Source organism: Stegostoma tigrinum, chromosome 23 (assembly GCF_030684315.1).
Source record: "Stegostoma tigrinum isolate sSteTig4 chromosome 23, sSteTig4.hap1, whole genome shotgun sequence".
Lineage (NCBI taxonomy): Eukaryota > Metazoa > Chordata > Chondrichthyes > Orectolobiformes > Stegostomatidae > Stegostoma > Stegostoma tigrinum.
Genome location: NC_081376.1, coordinates 34,576,056 through 34,598,677, shown reverse-complemented (window position 1 = coordinate 34,598,677; position 22,622 = coordinate 34,576,056). Strand labels below are relative to the sequence as shown.

General features: G+C 41.4%; 1 protein-coding gene across 4 annotated transcripts in view; it reads right to left on the bottom strand.

Annotated features, from left to right (window-relative positions):
• Positions 1–22,622, bottom strand: part of LOC125462268 (cytohesin-3) — a 68,217-nt gene that overhangs the window by 19,093 nt on the left and 26,502 nt on the right. For 2 of the 4 annotated variants that reach the window (XM_048552104.1, XM_048552107.1), the window contains exons 2-4: positions 11,068–11,150; positions 8,458–8,522; positions 3,971–4,037 (exon numbers count right to left, since the gene is read on the bottom strand). In XM_048552104.1, the coding sequence (XP_048408061.1) occupies positions 3,971–4,037; positions 8,458–8,522; positions 11,068–11,150 (215 nt within the window). Of the gene's footprint in view, positions 1–3,970; positions 4,038–8,457; positions 8,523–11,067; positions 11,151–11,366; positions 11,637–11,934; positions 11,955–22,622 lie in introns of those variants that run through there. The other 2 variants (XM_048552108.2, XM_048552106.2) reach the window with 2 other exon arrangements.

The window sequence follows — 22,622 nt, the reverse complement described above, 5'->3', positions numbered from 1 at the left end:
AGAGATTTCAATCAGATCTAGCAACTGAAGTCTGGACATCTATCAGGTGTTGTGAAGCATCAGCAGCAAAATTATATTCAATCATAATCATGACCTGCAAATCCCCCACTCTAACATTACCACGAAGCCAGAGAGCAACCCTGGTTCAATGAAGGCACACTAGGAGCAGCACCAGACATGACTGAAAATGATGTGACAACCTGGAGAAGCTACAACACAGGACGACTTGCATAATAAGCAGTTTGTGATAAACCTGGCTAAGCAATATTATAAGCAACAGATTAGATTTAAGCTCTGCAGTCCTACGACATCCAGTAATGAATGGTGATGGCCCATTAAACAACTCACCTGAGGAGGTGGCTCCACAAATATTCCCGTCTTCAATAACAGGGAGCCCAAGACTTCAGTGCAAAAGTTAAGGTTGAAGTATTTGAGAGCATCTTCAGCCATAACTACTGAGCAGATGATCTGTCTTGGCGTCCTCGAGGTCCCCAGTTACACAGATTCCAGTTTTCAGTCAATTCAATTCACTCCACACAACATTAAGAAATGCTTGAAGGCTCTGGATACTGCAAAGGCTATAAGCCCTTAAACATTCAGGCAATAGTACTGAAGCAGCGCACTGTAGAACTTGCCACACCTCTTGCCAAGTTGCTCCAGTACAATTACAATGCTGCAGACAAGGTGGTAAATGGCCCAGGTTTGTCCTATTCACAAAAAGCAGTCAAATCCAAATTGGCCAACTACTGCTCCAGTGTACTCTTCATCATCAGCAAAGTGATGAATGATTTTATCAACATGGGGATCAAGCAACACTTAATTACCTGCTCAATGATGTTCAGTTTGGATTCTGCCAGGTCCACTCAGCTCCTGACCTTGTTACAGGTTTGATATATCTCTAGGCAGAAGAAACTAATTTGAGAGGGGAAGGGTGGGTTACCGTCCTCCACGTCAAGCTAGCTTGTAACCAAGTTTGGCACTGAGGATTCTTAGCAAAAACTAGAATCAACAGGAATTGTCAGAGGGCAGGGACCATCCACTGGAGTCATTTCACATACAAAAGGTAAATAGATGTTGTTGGAGGTCAATCACCTCAGCAATGCAACATCAGTGCAGGAGTTCTTTAGGGTAGAGTCCGACATCCAACACCTTCAGCTGCTTTACCAATTACCTTCGCCTATCACAAGGTCAGAAGTCTTGTTTTAAGAAGTTCACTCATGGGATATGGTGGTGGGGGGATTGTCTTCTTAAACCATTACAATCCATGTGCTGCAAGTACATCCATAACGCGGTTAGGGAGGCAGTTCCAGGATTTTGACCCAAACACAGAAAGTATACATGTTAACTGATGATTACATAATGCTCAGTACAAGGAGGTGATGGCCTTGTAGGATTATTACTGGACTGTTAATCCAGAGACCCAGATAATATTCTGGGGACCTAGGTTCGACTCCCGCCATGGTAGATGGTGGAATTTGAATTCAATAAAAAACATCTGGAATTAAGAATCTGATTAGGACCATAAATCCATTGTCAATTGTCAGGAAAAACCCATATTGTTCATTAATGTCCTTTAGGGAAGGAAACTGCCATCCTTACCTCATCTGGCCTACAACTGACTCCAGACCCACAGCAATGCGGTTGACTTTTAACTGACCTGTGGGCAATTACAGATGGGCAATAATGCTGCCTCGCCAGCGACACCCTCATCCCGTGAATGAATAAAGAAAAAAACTTTCATCTTCTGAGCAATCAGTGTCCATACGCAGCAAGTTCTGGACAAATATCCAGGCCAGGGCTGAAATGTACATTTGGATTTCTTAAATGCGAAGCTGTGGCCAACTGCAATAAGAACGAATCAAACCATCTCCCCATGACATTCAATATCATTACCAACACTGAATTCCACTACCACCCCCAACAATCAACATCACGGGGGTTACCACTGACCAATAAACTGTATTGGACGAGGCATAATAGTGTGGCTACAAGAGCAGGTAGATCCCAGGAATTCAGCAATTAACTCACCTCTTACCCTAAAAGCCTATCATCTACAAGGCTCAAGTCAGGACTGTGATGGAATGAATCCACCTGAAAGGACAAGGGCAAGAGATACATGGGAGCACCACCACCTGCAAGTTCTCCTCCAAACCACTCACCATCCTGATGAGGAGCTAAAGCATAACTGCTTAGTCATCATTTTGTCCAGACTGCAAAACCTTCTTCCAAACTGCACTGTGGGAATCTCTGTACCACGTGGACAGCTCAAAACATCAGCTCACAAATTTTCAAGAGCAATTCAACTTGGGCAATAAATGCAAAGCCTAGTCAGCAATATCCACATCTCATTTATGATATTTTTTTTAAACTATTTCACCCCTATTAAAAATAACTCTTCAAGTTCCCTTTTCATGCACACATTAAATCCCCACCACCCTCCCCAAATTTCTGGGTCAGAAACCTTAACTGATTTCTGTCCACAGATACTGCCAGACTAGCTTAGCATTTCCAGCAATTCCTGTTTTCGCGTCAAATCTAACCTAGCCTCTATACAGTTAATGATCAGAAAAATGGCAGAAAGGATCTTCAACAGAACTATCAAGCAGCACTTTCTCAGCAATAACCTGTTCACCAATGTTCAGTTGGGTTCCACCTGGGCTACACACATTCTGACCTCATTACAGCTTGGTATAAATATGAACAAAAGGGGTGAACTCCAGAGGTGAGGTGGGATTGAAGCTCCGTCTACCTACACAACTCACATCTGGGGCTCTTAGACAGCAGACTTTCCTTCGAGTCACTAGAAGTACATTAGAGGTAAAGAGAACAATAGAGGAGGCTTTTTAAACTCCAGCCTCTTCTGTCACACAATGAAACCAAGATCTGTACCTCAACTCTGTCACTGTGGCACCATATCTCAATACCCAGTCTAGCAAACATTAACTAATCTCAGGTTTAAAACCATTAAATTAGCATTTTTTTCCTGTATGGGAGTGAATTTTATCACTTTTTTGATTCTGCAGGTATGTCAAAATGTTTTCTCACTTCTTTTCTGAATAGCCTGACTCTGATCTTACTGACCCTTTTCGTGAATTTTCACCACTCAAACATGGAAAACATTTCCCCCTATTTACACTCAACATCCTGGGATTGAGCAAGCACACAAGAGGCAAGAGAAGCAGAGGAAAAAACTCCATCTATTTGCTCCTTCAATAACCTCTCATCCTAGTTTTTACAGTCAATGAAGAACTTTAGATACATATCTGCCATTAATTTAGGAAACAGCCAAATTGTGCACAACAAGGTCATTTCATTGCAATGTCCTCCTGAAGCAGACCACAGATCTGCAAATGTATAGAGAACAGTGCATGAGCATAGGAGTTGAAAAGTCATTTTGCAGCTGTACAGGTCATTGGTTAGGCTACTTTTGGAATACTACATTCAATTCTGGTCTCCCTGCTTTAGGAAAGATGTTGTGAAACTTGAAAGGGTTCAGTAAAGATTTACAAGGATGTTGTCACAGTTGGAGGGTTTGAGCTACAGGGAATAGGCTGAGGCTGTTTTCCCTGGAGCGTTGGAGGCTGAGGGGTGACCTTATAGAGGTTCATAAAATCATGAGAGGCATGAATGGGGCGAACAGTCGAGGTTTTTTTCCCCAGGTTAAGGAGTCCAAAACTAAAAGGTTTAAGGTGAGAGGGGAAAGATTTTAAAAAGGACCCAAGGGGCAACTTTTTCAGGGGGCCAGAGGAAGTAGTGGAGGCTGGTACAATTACAATATTTAAAAGGCATCTGGATGTGTACATGAATAGGAAGGGTTTAGAGGGATATGGGCCAAATGTTACCAAATGGTACTAGATTAATTTAGAATAACTGGTTGGCATGGACCAGTTGGACCAAAGGGTCTGTGTCCATGCTGTACATGTCTATGGCTCTATAACAATCCAATGAAACAAAATAAAATATCCATTACCTTTTTGGGATCCATGTTGAATTTCTTTCTTCCCATAGCCATTTGTTTATTTCTTTGAGTTGTTTTACTGCAAATATCAAAAGATGAAATTAAAAAGAAAGGAATTACAAGTCTTTAAACCCATTACTATTGAAATTGCAGAACCGCAACTTGTGCTTGTCCTCCTGAACTAATCAACACAGGGACATGAATCCTGTTGTTAAGAAAATGAGAAATACGGTTTAGCCTTTTGAGCCCACTCCACTATTCAGTAAGATTATGCTGATTTTCTACCTTATGTTTACCATAATTCTCGATTCCATTAGCACCTGAACATCTATCAATCTCTGTCTTGAATATACTCACAGCTCCAATAGTTCATGGAAATATACAAAATCACTCTTCCAGTGATTTAATCTAGACTGGGACAACATGACAGAGGCTGCAAAGGTCAAGTTAGTGACTAGTTCACCTACACTATTCACCCTGCCCAAAGTCACTGCTTCTTTCCTAGGGTTGCCTGGGTTACTTGAGCCCTGAAAGGAATTTGGTGCTGTGTAGTCACAGGTTACACCTTCCATGGTCATCACAGCAACAGGTTCTACTGCCTGATCCTGACACCATCAATACTCAATACCTGGGAGCAGCATTTCAGAATAAAGGTCAAGCCATTTAGGTCCGCCATGAGGAGGAATGTCTTCATTCGAAATGGTACCTTTATTCTTTATGCGTCAGGCTGTGGAAGTTCAGTCATTGATTTAGAGGTTCTTTACAAGATGTGAAGAGGGTTGAGACAGAGAAGTTTTTTAGTTACACAGAGAACAGTAATAATCTGGAACTCACTGTCTAACATGGTAGTGGAAGATTTACAATTTCAACAGTGAATTAGAAGGGCATTTGAGGAAAATAAATTTGCAGGATCGTGTACTTCTAACCGAGGGAATGGAACTGACTAGATTGCTCTACACACAACTGCGTAGAGTCCATGAACCAAATGACAACCTTCAGCCGTAATGACTGACTATAAAAGCACAGAACCCCTCTGAATTAGCAGAAAATGGATCTGAACTGCTCTTCTGCACTCCCTTTCTGTTTGCAATTCCTCCTCCCCTAGTTACCAACATGAGTGCCAAACCTGCCACACAGCCTGTCTCTAGTGAAGGGAACTGAAACCTTGGGTTGTTTGTTCCATCTTTAACCCTACAGTCAAAGCCATTCAAATCACTCCTGCAGCTTTAATTCTTGTGGATGGTGAAGTGTACTGACATTCTGGGCATAATGTAGAGGACAGCAGCCAGAATGATACCTGGTCCAAGGGCTCCTCAGTTGGGAATATCAGCATAAAGGGTCATTGTCATTTCCTTTGCGAAACATAGGTTTACACTGAATAAGTCTGAAAGTTTTCTTAAACTAAAAGAGATTGGACCCAGACCAAGAGTCACTCGGCCCGAAACGTTAACCCTGGTTTCCCTCCACAAATGAGCTGCTCCAGAAATTACTGTTTTTGTTCCAATTAGAACTGTCACTGCAGACAGAAGAGACAGTAGATCCAAAAGTCGTGCAAATAAATCGTGTTTAATGACTCTATAAGGATTGATAGGTAAATAGTTGGTTTGGACATCAGGAAAGACTTTTCATCAGATTATTGCTCAGGAGAGACAGCAACATTTAATATGGAATCACTACAGTTCTTTTCTGAATAATGTATGATGTTATCTTTTAAAGAGACATGTCCTTAGCAGTGAAAATGTGGAACTCACTACCATGTGGAATGGATAAGGTAAAAGTGCATTTAAAGAGGTGACAAATAAGCACATGAGGGTAAAAAGAGGAAATGGTGGAAAGTTAGGTGTCGCTAGCTGCAACTGAGTGTACAATCTCTACAGTCCCCTGGGGCCCTACTCAACAGCCTTAGACATTTCCCCAAGTTTCTGTGAATTAGCAAGGCTGAATATGTATTCTGCCAGAAAACAGCACAGCTTGGGGAAGGAGTCAATGCTATCCCTATAGGCATGGGTTTGATGATACTTCTCTCAAATCTTAACTTATTTTGCATTACATTGCATCTCCTGTAAGGAGAAAAAAAAAACCTAAAACATCAAAGTTATCTGGAACACAGTGAATGTGCTCAGCAAATATCAGAACAGAATCTGGAAACCTCCTAGATTGTGCAGTTTGAAACAGGACAAGGTACTCAAGTCAACTGAGGCAGAGAATAAAGCAACTTCATTTTTCTAATGTAAAACTAGAGGAGTCTCAAAATTAAAGCAGACTGCATTTAACATTCAATTCTGACTCTTTCGCAAAACTCTGAAGAACACAGCCCAGAAGTGTCCAATATCTGCCATTCTTTCTTTACTAAGTTCTCTTTTCTTTCTCCTCCTTCTACCCCATTTCTTTCTTTCCAAACCTCACATCTCATGCTAACATCTGTTCTATAGTTGTTCTACAGTTAATGGGAATTTCCTATGGCCAACAATAGCAGTTATTTTCTTTGCATGAACATGAAGCCATGCTAAAATTGACAAGTTAAAATGGCAAAATGGAACATCACAGTCTCTTGTTACCCAATTTCAAAGTACCCACTACAAACAGAGGCTGCTGGACAGAAAGTTCCATTATGATCTAGTCGAAAAACTTGGTTATTTTTCACTAGGTAGAACAACAGTCAAGGTAATGAGATCCCCTTCCATCAGTCAAAACATGACTGCCTAACTCAGCACAGGACAGGGATAAAACCACTGACATACATTTTCTTCTAGTCATCCAGCACCTTACTTTTAAAGCACTGACTTGCTTCTCTCTCTCTTCTCCTTTAAGGCACACTTTAAACCTGCCTCTCAACCAAGCTTTTGGTCACCTGCCCCAATATCTCATTATGTGGCTCAATGATATATTTTGTTTAGTAATACTCTATGAGGGGGCTTGCAAGAAGTTTTATTATGTTATGAGATCCTATATAAAGATAAGTTGTTGTCATCATTCTGTTCAAATCTTTTCATTACTTTTCATGTCTCTACCTTTGTAACCTCTTTTGGCACCACAACCAACCAAGGACTCTACGATCCCTTACATGTTGTTTCTAGCATATTCCTGATTTTTATCACTCCACTGCTGGCAGCCATACCTCAAGTTGCCCCACATACAGGAATTCCTTCCTCAAACTGTCCTCCTTAAAGATGCTCCTTCAAACCTACTTGCCTGTCTTCATATCATATTGTGTGGGGTTTGGTGCCAAATTTTTATGTTAATGCTCCTGCAAAGTACTTTGAAACATGTTACCACATTATGTATCCTTTATATATTGAAATTATTGTTAAACATACAGGCATGTTGTTTTGGCTCTAAAGACAAAATGCAATTGCTGCAAACTCTTAAAAGCTGTCAGCATTAGTGCATGTCATTTTCCTTCACCCCATAAAGATGGGAGTGACATTTAAATTAGAGGTCCAGCAGTAAATATCAGCATTAACCATTTGACCAAAGTTACAATCAAATCAATTCCGTCCTAAACACTAGAAAAAAATAAAAAATACAGTTTGCTGTAATTTACACAGTCAGGTCTCCCTCATTCTTACGAAGGTTGAATTTAGGTTCTACTAGGGTTGCTGAGCTCCTGATCACATTGTAGCTTTGGTTCAAATGTGGATCAAAGGGCTGAACACCAGAGATGAAACAAGAATGAATGTCCTTGACATCAAGGAAGTATTTGATTAAGTGCAGTATCAAGAAGCCCTGGCCAAACAAGAATCAAAGTGGATTGGGTTTAATGCTCCACTGGTTGGAATCAGATCGGGCACTAAGGAAGATGGTTGTGGTTGTAAGAAGTCAATCATCTCAGTGCAGGGACATCACCACAAGACAGTTCCTCAGGGTAGCATCCCTGGGGCAACCATATTCAGTCGTTTCAATGACCTCTTTTCTACCACAAGGTCAGAAATGGGCATGTTCACTGATAATTGAACAATGTTGAACACTGTGATTCTTCAAATACTGAAGCAGTGTCAAAATGTAGCAAAACCTGAAAAATATTCAAGAATGGAATAAATCGATGGTAAATCACATGAAAGCATAAAAAAGAGTGAAAAGGTACTTAGACTAACAGTTTATCTTCAAAAATGTAACCAACAGCTGTCATAATGATTATTCCCACATTGCAGGGTAAAACAGAGAGATGTTTATCTGTAAGGTTTCTCAGGAAATGCGAAAAATCAATACATATTTGCAAAACACCTTTATGAGGGTGAAGGATTAAGTTGGTGCATGCGTGTTTATTGATTATTCTAAATTAAGTATTTTTCTTTAAAACTAGCAATTTGTGCCAATCCCTATGGTCTTGAATGAAACACAAACAAAGCAAACATCACTTTTCATCACACACTTTTAAAAAGTTCCTGCTTACAATGTTACTGCATACACAGACACATGCATCCCTACATGCCCTCCAAATAAATCAAAAAGGTAATTTTAAAAATTGAAAATTGTCGGAATAAGAACATCCAACTCACCTTTCATCAGTACAAGTCAGTGTCTCAATTTCACTCATTACTTCAGCTATCTCATCTTTCAGCCTCTGTAAAGGAGATGCTTAAATATAAAATCTACAAGACAATGAACTGTAGTTTTCTACAAGATAGCTTTAAAAGGCACATGAGCACAGAAATGTCCCCTTACCCAAAGCAAAATTATTTCCAAACCCTGATACCTCAAAAGATTAAGTCATTGATGAATCACAAAAATCTAATAAAGCAAGCCTCATTCACATAGCATGCAGCTTTGATCTAACAATACCATAAAATAAATCACTCCTTTATTCCTCCTCCTTGGAATTCAAACTTATATCACACAGAAAGAATAAAAAGAATTGTGAAGCAATGTGAAAATGTGATGATAAAATCTGGGGCAGAAAGTTGAAGAATTAACTCAAGGCAAGCACATTGTGATATACTGTTCAACTATTGTCGCTGTCACACTAAGGGCAGACAAATGTAGAACTACACAGTTAGCTATACTCCAGCACCTATTGTCTATTGTCTATAAAAACATCGAACAAGACTGTCCCCAAAGTATCACTATTTTGCACAAAGGAGAGTGAAAATGACAGCTTACAAATAACAAATCACTCGCCATAGATATGAGGTATGCCAGAGGACAATGGGACACCCAAAACACAATAGCATGGGATGCAGCTTGTCTGATTGTCTTATATTGGTTCTGGTCTCAGAATCAAGATGGAGCATATTGTATTCGACATACATTCAGATAGAATCCAACATTGTTGTAGTTTGTTCAAAGGCCAGGAAGTAACTAAAATGTTTCTTTCCTAAAGGAATGATGCAATCAGAAAAAAGACAACTGTAAAGACTTTAGGCTGAGTCAGGCAAATTGTTCAATTGAGTAAATGTATGGCAGATTAAATTTAATATGGAGAGGTCTGAAGTGCTGCTTGTAAAGGAGGCACAATAAGGAGAGGAGATATATGTTGGATAACAGAGTTTCAAAAAAAGAGTAATCGGCAGGGACTTTTTTTTTTAATTTTTAAAAGGTTTATACAGCTGTAGAAAGATACAAGGACCTACAACCACTGCAAAAATTCGAGGAGGCGGCGGCTCAATCCCCTTCTCAGGGCAGCAATGGATAGTCACGAAATAAAGCTTCAGCAGAAGCATGGATATAAGGGACAAATATAAAGCAGAAATACCAATGTGGGTCTAGGATTCTCAGTAATGAGTTAGAAGGTTATAGTTGTCATGGCACATTTTGGCAATAACATCGAAAAAAAAGTACAGGATTTACAAATGCTATATATAGCAGACAAAAAAAATTGCTGCTGTCACTTCAAATGTAATGTAATCTGCAAATATGCTTCTAAATTGGTTGCCACAGAGACAGAGTGTAAGCATATTTTCAATTATACAGGGCTTTTAAGATGTGGAATAGGTTCAGAGTTTAGGTCAATGTCAATGCAGATACGCAGAAATGCAAATAGACCAAAGAGATTAGAATCTGTGTCTTCAAGACCTCGTGAACCTCCCAGCGGTCTCCCTTTCCCATTGGTGCCCAATGGCGCACACATACTAGCATACTCTGTACAAGTTCATTAATTTAAACCATTTTCCAGCTCATAGCAGGGTTTTGCATTAATGCCAAGGAGATCAAATCAAGCTTAAAAATCAATACACCCAAATTCAATTTGACCTTGATGTAAACCGAGTCCATGGCAGTAAGTGCAAAGCCACACAACATGCATTGAGTATAAAAAAAGGTGCACAAAATATTAGGCCTTAATACAGCAGCGACTGGTAATCATACAGTAACTCTGTAATCACAACACATTCCAAGGCACTTCAGGGCAGCATTATAAAGACATAATTTGACACAAAAGAGATGATGCACATATTTCTTAACAGGTTTTAAGAAGTGCCTTGAAAGGAGGTAGAGCAGACAGATTTAAGGAAGAGATTTTAGAGCTTTGGGCTCAGGTAGCTAAAGGCACAGGCACCAATGAGGAAACGATTAAAGCTGAGGATGCTCAAAAGGGCCAGAATTAGAGCAGCAGTGCGGAAACCTCAAGAGGGTTGTGTAGGATATTAGGATATTACAGACACAGGAAGGGGCAAGACATGGAGGACCACGAAAACAGGTATCACAATGTTAAAAAACCTCCACCAGACCTACAGCCAATTAGGTCAGCGAGCACAAGGGTGACAATTGGGCAGGACTCAGTGCAAGGTTTGGGCGGCATCAAGTTTACAGAGGATAGAATGTGGGAGGTCAGCCGCAGGTCTGTTGTAATACTTGAGGCAAAAACAAAGATACAAGAAATTCACAAGGTTCTTCACAGGAGCATGATTGATGCAAAAGAAAAGTAACAGACACCAAACCAAAAGGAGGGACACTAGAACAGATGACTAAACATTTAGTCAGACGCTTTCAAGCAGTGTTTTAGAAGAGGAGAAAGGGAGGGGAGATGTTTGGTAGGGAATTCCAGAGCCTAGGATATAGGCAGCTGCAGGCACAATCCAAAATAAGCAGGTGGTATACAAGAGGCCACAGTTAAGAAGCATGGAGATCTGAGAGTTGGAGATTGCAGCAGTGATTAAACCAGGTGAACCCACCTCAATGTCAGCCATCAGTTCTTTTTTCCTCCGTCTAATGTTTTCTAGTTCTTCTCTTTCTTCAAATGAGAGCTCAGATGGTACTATATACACAGAAGAGAGAATTCAGGAGGAGATTAAAGAATCTTTCAATTATAATGTAAATTAAGATAATGCGAGTGTCACATTAAAATTTTTGAAAATATGCACGAGAACACTCAATAAAAATGGCCATGTAAAAAAATACACCAGCTATTTGTATCTTATAGGACTGAAACACCAGCCAGCTCTAAGAAATCAAAATTTAATTTAAAACTTACAAATTTCTATGGTAGAAGTGCTATACAATTCTGTGCATAAACAAAAAGCCAATGAAAAACAGATTCAAAGAGAACCAAATCTCATTATATGGTCATCTTCTCCATGCAGCCAAGTGGTTTTGCCGAACACCAGCTTCCAAACAAAAGAGTAACACTGCCGACCAGATGCTACACAGCTTTATATTCTGCAACTGTGTACCACAGCAGTCAAAATATAGAACTTGAAGTCTACGATGCAATACATCTTCCAGCACAGCTTTTCCCATCAATCTCTTTCCATTGATTTGTTGACTCAGAACAATCACCCCTCCCCCACAACCAACCCTGTGAAATTCTGCACTGTGCAGCAGAAAAACTGCTGCTGTTACTCTCAGTGCAGCTTTGTTCAGCCTTCATTATTAGCACATCTTCCCTCTTCACGGTAGCTGAGCAGCAGCAAGAATGCAGTCAATATTTCTGATTCACAGTTGCTGAAAAGACAGATGAAATAATCACCACACACACAGCCACGACAAATGGGAAGAGGAAAGCAGTAAAAAAAAGATGAGTTCCCAATCTGCCAGGACACCTGTTAGCTGCAGGTCTCGCTAATGCAATCTTGATTTTACAGCAAAATGACGCTGCAGTGTTTAGCATCAGACCCAGCATGCTGCAGGCTGTACAAATCAATGTTTCTGTAATAAGACACTCCCTCTACATTAACAGAGCCAAGTGCTGCTAACATGCTGTCTTCCAGGCAAGCTTTAATCATATGTGATGTCTGGGCCACACTTTTAAAAAAAACAAAAGGATTAATTAAGTATGAAATCTTGCTTAAGTCCACAACTAGGTCACAAGAGAATGGATGAATGATGCTCAACAATGCCCTCATTTGTTTGTCCCATCTCATTTCAAAGTGCACCGATACATCCCTTTCATTTGGGCCAGTCTCAGTTTTACGATAAATACAAGAACCAGTTTTTATACTCAAGCAGGACAGACAGCTGGCAAACCAGACCAACGTAGCACAGGAAAAAGCACATTTCCAACTATAATCTTAACTAGTTTCTTAGGGTTAGTTATAGACTGACCTTTTAAATATTGCTTAGTGCTCTACAAAAGATTTTAAAGTTTTGTTCAGTGCTTGTAGTAGCACAGGTTGAATATCAAACGTTTTAAGTCTGGGGTCATGAAAGGATTAGACCCTTATCATTACAGGTTCAAACTTTTCAGAGCCACTCTGAAGTTGACCCAGCAGTGAGTTTACTAGAATCAGGGTGCAGGTGGTTCATGTTTCTGCACAGCCCATGAAAGGTCACAGCAGGAACCTCAGGGTAAACAGTTCAAGAGATGTCCACGTTATAGTGATCCTGTGAGATGCAAAGTTAATGCTGTTGATGAAGACAGGTTTTAAATAGCAAATAACCCTCTTAAGACAAAGAGTCTGGAGGCAAGACCAGACATGTGTTCCAGCACAGTCAACAAGGGGCTCATTTGAGGTTTTCAACAAAAGAAATACACCAGTCATGACTCTGGTTTTAGAATTTAATTCACACGCAACAGTTTCAAACAAAGCCTAAAATCTCTACAATTTTTTTAATGGGTACATGGGCTCCTTGGGGAGGGAAAGGAGAAAAATTGCACTACATCTGCCCCCCATCCCCGAGGAAGAACATCAAACTAACAGCACTGCCCACACTTTCAAACAGAACAAATTGTTCAGTCCACATCCCATTAGAATGGAGAACACAGCATATTATTCTTCTAAAAAATACAAAATGACTTGCAGTCCAAAAAGATGGAACACAGTTGCAGTAAGTCACAGCAAAAGGTCACATAACATTAGCATAACCACAAGTGTACTTAGGATGTTAGAAATTGCATTGATTTCCTTGGGGGAGGTAGGGTCTGGTAGAAGAATAAAGAAGTCACAATCTGCCTTCATCACCCAGTCACCAGGAGACAAATACACACTTTTGTAACTCTAACTCACATTGTTCAAGCACAGAACGCAATATTTGGAGAACTGGGCTTGCATTTTAAAAAGGCTTCCAACCAAAAAGCCAAAATATATCAAATATTAAGTCATTTCTTCCTCTGGGACATGGCTGCATTTCACTTGCAACTTAGGGGCTGTTTATTTAGACCAGAATACATTTGAATACACAAGTTCATAAACAGAGCAATCTCTACCAAAGGCCTGTGTTATATCTTGTAATCTCTCTATTCTGCCTAACCCCTCATTCCAAAATATTCTCTGCAGCCTTTATGGCCTCACCCCTTCCCTCCATCTGCCCACTCATCCCGTACAATGTATCCTTTACTAACACAGAGGGATTTTTATTTAAATCAGTGCACTTCTACAAAAAGACTGATAAGAATTAGGCTTGGATGGGAGAATAGAAGAGCACCAATTTTTATCTTTATACAATGCTCAGTTTAGGGGCCAACAGACCCAACATCTGTTAATAAGTCTGAACTCTGCTTGACCGAGTAACAGAGTGGGGGGAGACAGAGAGATAGATAGAGAGGGGAAGCATTTCAGTGTCTGTGCCATAGTTAAGTGGAATGCATCTGTCACATTCACTTGTTACACCGCCTATTCTAGACATTTCTAATTTTGCAATAAAAATAAATCTTTTATTAATAGAGTTAATTCAAGTAACAAAGAAAGACAGACAGACTCACATTTCTCATAACTTTCACAACCTCCAGATATCCCAAAGCATTTTATAGCCAATGAAAGTTCCAGTACTTTGGGAGCAGTAACAACATAGAATGGAATAATATCAACATAGTCCAGATTCTCCACAATTACAGCACACTGGGTGGAGTATTTAGGAAATCAGACTTCTGTCATCATTCATATTTCCAATTATATGCAGTCAGATTCCTGGACAAGGCATTTCCAGATGTCTGCACTTAGTCATAAAGACATGATGGTAATTATCGTGTTGCTAAACCGCAACACAGCCAAGCCCCAAGGCAACTGAGGTTGTGCCCTAGTTATTTATTACGAAACAAACTTAAATAATAGCTTGCATTTCTATAATACAGATAGCATTGTTAAAAAAAAATGCCCCAGGGTACTATTTTCAGAAAAAGATTTGACATGGAGCCACTTAAAAAAGTATTTGAAGAGATGACCAAAAGCAATGACAAAAAGAGGAACTTCAAAGAGTATGTTTAAAAGGAGGAAAGAGAGCAAACAGAGAGGTGAAGGAGTGTCAAAGGGAATTCCAAGGTTTAGCGCCCAAGTAGCGAAGGTAAAAGGTGCCAAGCACAATCATGAAAAGGCCAGGCTGAAGGATCCCAGAGGACTGTCGGAGGTTAGAGATAGGGAAAAGTGTGGCTATGGATAGTATGAGCTTAAGGCAGGTAATTTCAAATTATAAGAAACACTGCATCAGGAGTTGGTATAGTCAACAAGTGAATGTTTTATGACACGGGAACAGTAAAATAGACCGAACCAGTCAGTTTCACTAAGTCTGTATTTGCAATGCAGTAAAATTAAAACAATCAAGGTCCCTCAAAATCACTCCAATGGCTCCTAAGAAAATTTTATGAATAACTGGCAGCAGACATCAAATTTATAGCTTAAACAAAAAATTAACAATAATAAGTAACATCAGCACAGCAAAATTAAACAACAAGAATACAGGAGGTATGGTTAATATGTTTGCAGATGACACCAAAATTGGTGGCAAAGCAGATGGCGGAAAAAAAAGGCGGGGGGGGAGTGAGTTCAAAAACAGGGAGCATAATTTTAAGGTGAGAGGAGAAAGATTTAAAAAGACACGAGGGGCAGCCTTTTTCTAAAAAAAAACACAGAATGCCTCATATGTGGAATGAACTGCCAGGAAAAGTGATGGATGGGGGTACAGTTACGTGGCTTAAAAGACATTTGAACAGGTTTGTGAATAGGAAAGGTTTGGAGGAATGTGAGCCAAGTGCAGCCAAGCAGAACTAGTTTAGCTTGGGAACATGATCAGCATGGACGGGTTAGACCAAGGGATCTGTTTCCATGCTGTGTGACCCTATGACTCTATAACAAGGTAATCCAATTAAAGTCTATGTCTTAAATCCAACCACCTTTGTCACTGCCCCCATTCGACACAGTTAACGGATAAATTAAACAGAACAGATTAACTGACTAGTTCATTTCAGCAGTTTCAATGATACATAGTAGCGCAGGCACACAGGATTGTACGTTGCTTGATTTCTGAAGGTATCGGTCTATGCAAATAACATCCAGTAGGCTCCAAGAAATATTCACTTAATTCTTATAGCTGGGGATCTGTTCTCCAAACTTTCAACTGGTTTCTATGAGGAGGATAACCAGAGTGCAATCAAAGCTCTATGCTGTTGCTTTTTCAACCACATGTTTTCTGACCAAAATTCAAACCATTCCAAACTTTGGCTTCTCTTTCTGCTTCTCCAACATTCTTTATTAAATGGGTCAGCACTAGCCACCCTGTTTTAACTCATCTTTAACATCCAAACATCTTTAAGGCCTTGAGCATAATGTGTCTCCACAGCCGAAACGTCTAGAGTGTCCCTTGAATAATAATGAACCTCAAATTAACTTCAGGGCCACATCCCATAAACAAATACCACTTTTTGTTCTTGATAACAAAGTGTGGAGCTGGATGAACACAGCAGGCCAAGCAGCATCTTAGGAGCACAAAAGGTGACGTTTCAGGCCTAGACCCTTCATCAGAAAAGGGGGTTGGGGAGAGGATTCTGAAATAAATAGGGAGAGAGGGGGAGGCGGACCGAAGATGGATAGAGAAGATAGGTGGAGAGGAGAGTATAGGTGGGGAGGTAGGGAGGGGATAGGTCAGTCCAGGGAGGACAGGCAGGTCAAGGGGGCAGGATGAGGTTAATAGGTAGGAAATGGAGATGCAACTTGAGGTGGGAGGAGGGGATAGGTGAGAGGAAGAACAGGTTAGAGAGGCAGGGACGAGCTGGGCTGGTTTTGGGATGCAGTGAGGGGGAGGGGAGATTTTGAAGCTGGTGAAATCCTCATTGATACCACTGGGCTGTAGGGTTCCCAAGCGGAAAATGAGCTGCTGTTCCTGCAACTGGTGGCATCATTATGGCACTGCAGGAGGCCCAGGATGGATATGTCATCTGTGGAATGGGAGGGGGAGTTGAAATGGTTCGCGACTGGGAGGTGTAGTTGTTTATTGCGAACCGAGCGTAGGTGTTCTGCAAAGCGGTCCCAAGCCTCCGCTTGGTTTCCCCAATGTAGAGGTAGCCACACCGGGTATAGCAGATGCAGAATACCACATTGGCGATGTGCAGGTGAACATCTGCTTGATGTGGAAAGTCATCTTGGGGCCTAGGATGGGGGTGAGGGAGGTGGTGTGTGGGCAGGTGTAGCACTTTCTGCGGTTGCAGGGGAAAGTGCCAGGTGTGGTGGGGTTGTAGGGGAGTGTGGAGCAGACAATGGAGTCACGGAGAGAGTGGTCTCTCCAGAAGGCAAACAAGGGTGGGGTTGGAAAAATGTCTTTAGTGGTGGGGTCGGATTGTAGATGGCGGAAGTGTCGGAGGATGATGCATTGTATGCGGAGGTTGGTGGGGTGGTATGTGAGGACTAGGAGGATTCTCTTTTGGTGGTTATTGCGGGGGCGGGGTGTGAGGGATGAGTTGCGGGAAATGCGGGAGACACAGTCCAAGGCGTTCTCGACCACTGCGGGGGGAGGGGGAAGTTGCGGTCCTTGAAGTAACGGACATCTGAGATGTATGCTCAGTTCACAATAAACAACTATACCTCACAGTCACGAACCATTTCAACTCCCCCTCCCATTCCTTAGATGGCATGTCCATCCTGGGCCTCCTGCAGCGCCATAATGATGCCACCCGTAGGGTGCAGGAACAGCAATTCATATTCCGCTTGGGAACCCCGCAGCCCAATGGTATCAATGTGGATTTCACCAGCTTCAAAATCTCCCCTCCCCCCAATGCATCCCAAAACCAGCCCAGCTCGTCCATGCCTCTCTAACCTGTTCTTCCTCTCACCTATCCCCTCCTCCCACCTCAAGCCACACCTCCATTTCCTACGTGCTAACCTCATCCCACCCCCTTGACCTGTCCGTCCTCCCCAGACTGACCAATCCCCTCCCTACCTCCCCACCCATACTCTCCTTTCCACCTATCTTCTCCTCTATCCATCTTCGGTCAGCCTCCCCCTCTCTCCCTATATATTTCAGAACCCTCTCCCCACCCCCTTTTCCGAAGAAAGGTCTAGGCCCGAAACGTCATTTTTTGTGCTCCTAAGATGCTGCTTGGCCTGCTGTGTTCATCCAGCTCCAAACTTTGTTATCTTAGATTCTCCAGCATCTGCAGTTCCCATTATCTCTGACCACACTTTTGTTCTTTCCTTTTTATCAGAAAAGGAAGGTGATGTTCACAATACAAAGGTCATATTTAAATCACACCTCCAAACCAAAGATGAGAAAGACAAACAATGAGGGTCCCAACAAATGGAATAATGGAGATAGTCAAAGTTTGGAACGTGCACTGACCTTGTACTCTTTTGCTTCTTTAGGGCAAGAAATTTCTCCTGCTCTGTCTGAAGGCACTGACCCATCACTGGATTCCAGTGACAGGCCTTTTGCAATGCTCTTTCTTCCAGAGTCAGCTAGCAAATGGGACTAGTTTAGTCTGGGATTATGTTCAGCATGGAGTGGTTGGACTGTAGGGTCTGTTTCCATGTTGTATGACTATGAATACACACTGACCAAGCCAGATTCCATTCAGCAAGTGTGTTCTAATAAACTGCTCTCGCTTAGCATTGAGGATTGAAAAATAAATATGCAAGCGCATCTGTACACAATTTAAAATTTGCAATCCAACCAAAATAAAAACACAAAGGCCGTGTTTGCCAAATATGTTAAAATGGTTTCAGATTCTACATCACTGCCCTAGCACTGCCTCATATCCAAAGCCTCAGGAACCATGCCCTTCAGCTGTTTGGGATTGTCCCTAATTCCAGAAACTTTCAGATATCATCAGCCAGGGCTGGGAATAAATGGGGCAATAAAGTCAGATCCGGAAGTACACAAGTCCGCAGCAGGAGTGGGAAAATAGAAAACAACTTTCTTTTTTTTTCCAAAGAAAAAGCAACTCAGCACCAGCTTGAAAATGGTTTGACAATGAACAGAAACAAATTTGTACAACTGCTTAGGAAAAGCAGATAGAAATTTTTTGTTTTTGAAATCAGAATAGAAATCTTACCAAGTGCAAAGAACAAAAAACAATACAGCACAGGAGCAGGCCCTTTGGCCCTCCAAGCCTCTGCCAACACATTTTTGCCCTTCCATATTAAAACTGTCTTCACTTACAGGATACATATCCCTCTATTCCCTTCCTATTCATGTATTCGTTCAGGTGCTTCTTGAATGCTCCTATTGTGTCTGCTTCTACTAGCTCCTCTGGCAACACATTCCAAGCACTCTTCACCCTTTGTGTGAAAAACATGCCGAACACATCTCTTTTAAAACTTCCCCTCCTCACACCTTGACCTTGTGTACCCCAATAATTGACCCCTCCACCCTGGGGAAAAGCCTTATTTGCACTCCATCCATGTCATTCATAATCTTATAAGCTTCTATTCGGTCGCCCCTCAACCTCCTGTGTTCCAGTGAAAACAAACCCAGTCTATCCAACCTTCCTTCAGAGTTAAAATCCCCCATACCAGGTAATATCCTGGCAAACCTTTTCTGTACCCTCTGCAAAGCAACTACATCCTTCTGGTAGTGCGGTGACCAGAACTGTACGCAATATAGTGGGGAGGTAATGGCCTAGTGGTATTATCGCTGGACTGTTAATCCAGAGACTCAGGTAATGTTCTGGGGACCCAGGTTCAAATCCCGCCATGGTAGATTGTGGAATTTGAATTGAATAAAAAACATCTGGAATTAAGAATCTAATGATGACCATGAATCCATTGTCAATTGTCAGGAAAAACCCATCTGGTTCAGTAATGTCCTTTAGGGGAGAAAACTGCCATCCTAACCTGGTCTGGCCTACATGTGACTCCAGACCCACAGCAACGTGGTTGACTCTGAACTGCTCTCTGGGCAATTAGAAACGAGCAATGAATGCTGCCTGGCCAGCAATGAATGAATAAAGGAAAAAAAAGTCCAAGTGTGGCCTAACTATAGTTCTATAAAGCTGCAGCATAACTTTTCTATTCTTATACTCAATGTCCCTTCCAATGAAAGCAAGTATACCGTAAGCCTTTGTTACTACCTTATCTACCTGCGCTGCCACCTTCAGTGATTTGTGCACCTGCACACCCAGATCCCTCCGCAAATCAATATTCCTAAGGGTTCTGCCATTCACCGTATAACTTCCACCTGTACTTGACTTCTAAAATGCATCACCTCACATTTGTCCAGATTAAATGCCATCTGCCATTTTTCTGCCTGTGCCTCCACCCGATCTATATCCTGCTAAATCCTCTGACAATCTTCCTCACTATCTGTAACTCCAATCTGCAAACTTATTATCAAAACCAGCTACATTTTCCTCCAAATCATTTATGTACGTTACGAACAGGAGAGGTCCCAGCAGTGATCCCTGTGGAACACCACTCGTCACAGCCTTCCACTCTGAAAAGCATCCTCCAAATGCTACCCTCTGTCTCCTATGACTAAGCCAGTTCTGTATCCATCTTACCAGCACACCCCTGAAACCACGTGACTTCACCTTTTGTACCAGTCTGCCACGAGGGACCTTGTCAAAGACTTTACTGAAGGCTATGTAGACAACATCAACCACTTTTTCCTCATCAATCATCTTCATCAACTGCTCAAAAAACTCAATCATGTTAGTGAGGCACAACCTTTCCCACACAATACCATGCTGTTTATCACTAATCAGTCCGTTTACTTCTAAATGCCTACAGACCTTGTCCATGAGAATCTTTTCCAATAATTTCCCTAGCACTGATGTAAGGCTTACAGGGCTGTAATTTCCTGGATTATCCCTGTTACCCTTTTTAAACAATGGGACAACACTGGCTTTTCTACAGTCCTCTAGGACCTCATCTGTGGCCAAACAGGATACAAAGATGAGTGCCAAATCTCCAGCAATTTGTTCTCTTGCCTCCCTCAATATTCTGGGACGGATCCCATCTAGACCCGGGGACTTACCTACCTTAATACTTTTTAAGACATACAACACCTCTTCCTTTTTAACAGCAACTAGGAGATGCCACTACACACGTTATAACACAGGAGATGGTCACTGGCCTGCTGCGTCAGTGTTGGTCCATTTAAAAAGCACCTAATTAGACAACCAAAATTCAGCTCTTTCCACGTAGCCCTGCAAGATTTCCCCTTCAAGTATTTATCAAATTCCTTTTTAAAAGCTACGAGTGAATCAGATTCTACCACCCCATAAGACTGCGCACTATCATCTTTACTCTGGTTTTGAAAATAACTTAAAATACCTAAACAAAGTTTACCCTATCAAACTTTTCTGTGCACCTCAACTAATTCTCTTCATAACCATTTCCACTTGGACGTGAAAAAAAATCCATTCAATCAGAACCTTTTCACTCACTATTACTCTTAATTACAAATGGTGATTACACATTAGCACATATATTTCATTGCCCGTAAAATGCTTGGAGACATCCTGGACTAAAACAAGGCACAGTATATATGTGTGAATTATGAATGTTTTGTTCATGGAAACGTCTTACAGACCTAGTCCTCAAATACCTCAGACAAACATCAAGAAAAATTGGAAACACAATTTGCTCAAAGCATGCTGAAATGAAAACTTGTATGTTCAGTTCTTAAAGGCAGCACTGAAGCAAAATGTACCCTGAGAAATTAGAACAAAGAACAAAGAACAGTACAGCACAGGAACAGGCCCCTTAGCACACCGAGCCTGCTCTGACACAGGCCTTTCTAAATTAAAAACCTTTGGCCTCTAGCGGCCCATATCCCTTTATTCCCTGCCTGTTCATTTATCGGTCAATATGCTTCTTAAACAGTCCTGTTATGTCTGCCTCCTACTCCTCTAGCAGCCATTTCCAGGCACTTAGCACCTTCTAAAAAATCTGCCTCTCCCATCTCCTTTAAATTTAGCCCTTTTTACTTTACACTTGCGTGCTCTTGTCGATACAGTGTGGAGCTGGAGGAACATAGCAAGTCAGGCAGCAGAGGAGCAGGAGAGTCAAATATTCAGGCCTAGGCTCTTCATCAGATGCCTCTCATAATTTTGTGAACATCTATCAACTCGTCCCTCATCCTTCGACATTCAAGTACCCACTCCAAAGCCTCCACTTCCTTCTTGTAGTGTGGTAACCAGAACTATGTACAATATTCCAAATGTGGCCTAACTAAAGTTCGATGCAACTGCAATATGACTTGCCATTATACTTGAAGCCCAGCTGATGAAGGCAAACATACCACTTGCATTCTCAACCATCTTATACATGTATGTTGCCACTTTCAGGAAAACTGTGGACCTGTACACCAAGATGCCTCCGTATATTGATGCTATTAAGGATTCTGCCTTGCAGAACACCATTGGTCACAGATCTCAAGTCAGAAAAAACACTTTCCCACTGCTCCCTGTCTATGATCATGTAGATTTTGTATCCATCTTACCAGCTCACCCTGGCTCGCACATGACTTCACCTTTTGTAACAGTCTGCCATGAGGGACCGTGTCAAAGGCCTTGCTAAATTCCATAGAGACATCTACCACTCTGCCCTCCAACATTTCTTCACTTTCTCAAAACAAATTCAACAAAGTTGTGAGACAGGACCTTCCCTGTTAAAGCCATGCTAGCTATCACCAGTAAATCCACATGTTTCTAAGTAGAAGTAAAACATTATCCCTAAACATCTTCTCCAATAATTTCCCATCAACGACGTAAAGCTGACCTCCCTATAAATTTCCAAGAATATTCCTGCTGTCCTTCTTAAACAAAGGAACAACGTTGGCTATTCTCCAGTCCTCTGGGACCTCTCCTGTGACCGAAGAGGATATAAAGGTTCTATACAAGGCTCCCTTGTAAACACAATTTCCTCACGTGGGTCCCGCAGCATTCTGGAATAGATCCTGGGAAGATGTCTACTTCAATGCTTTTCAAGACGTGCCCTAGACTATCAACATACCCCTCCCATGACTCACCCATCTACGATGTCCTTCTCCTTTGTGAGTACTGATGCAAAATATTCATTAAAGACTTCATCCAATTTCTCTGGCTCCACACATAACCTCCTTCGTCCTTTTTTAAATTCATTCA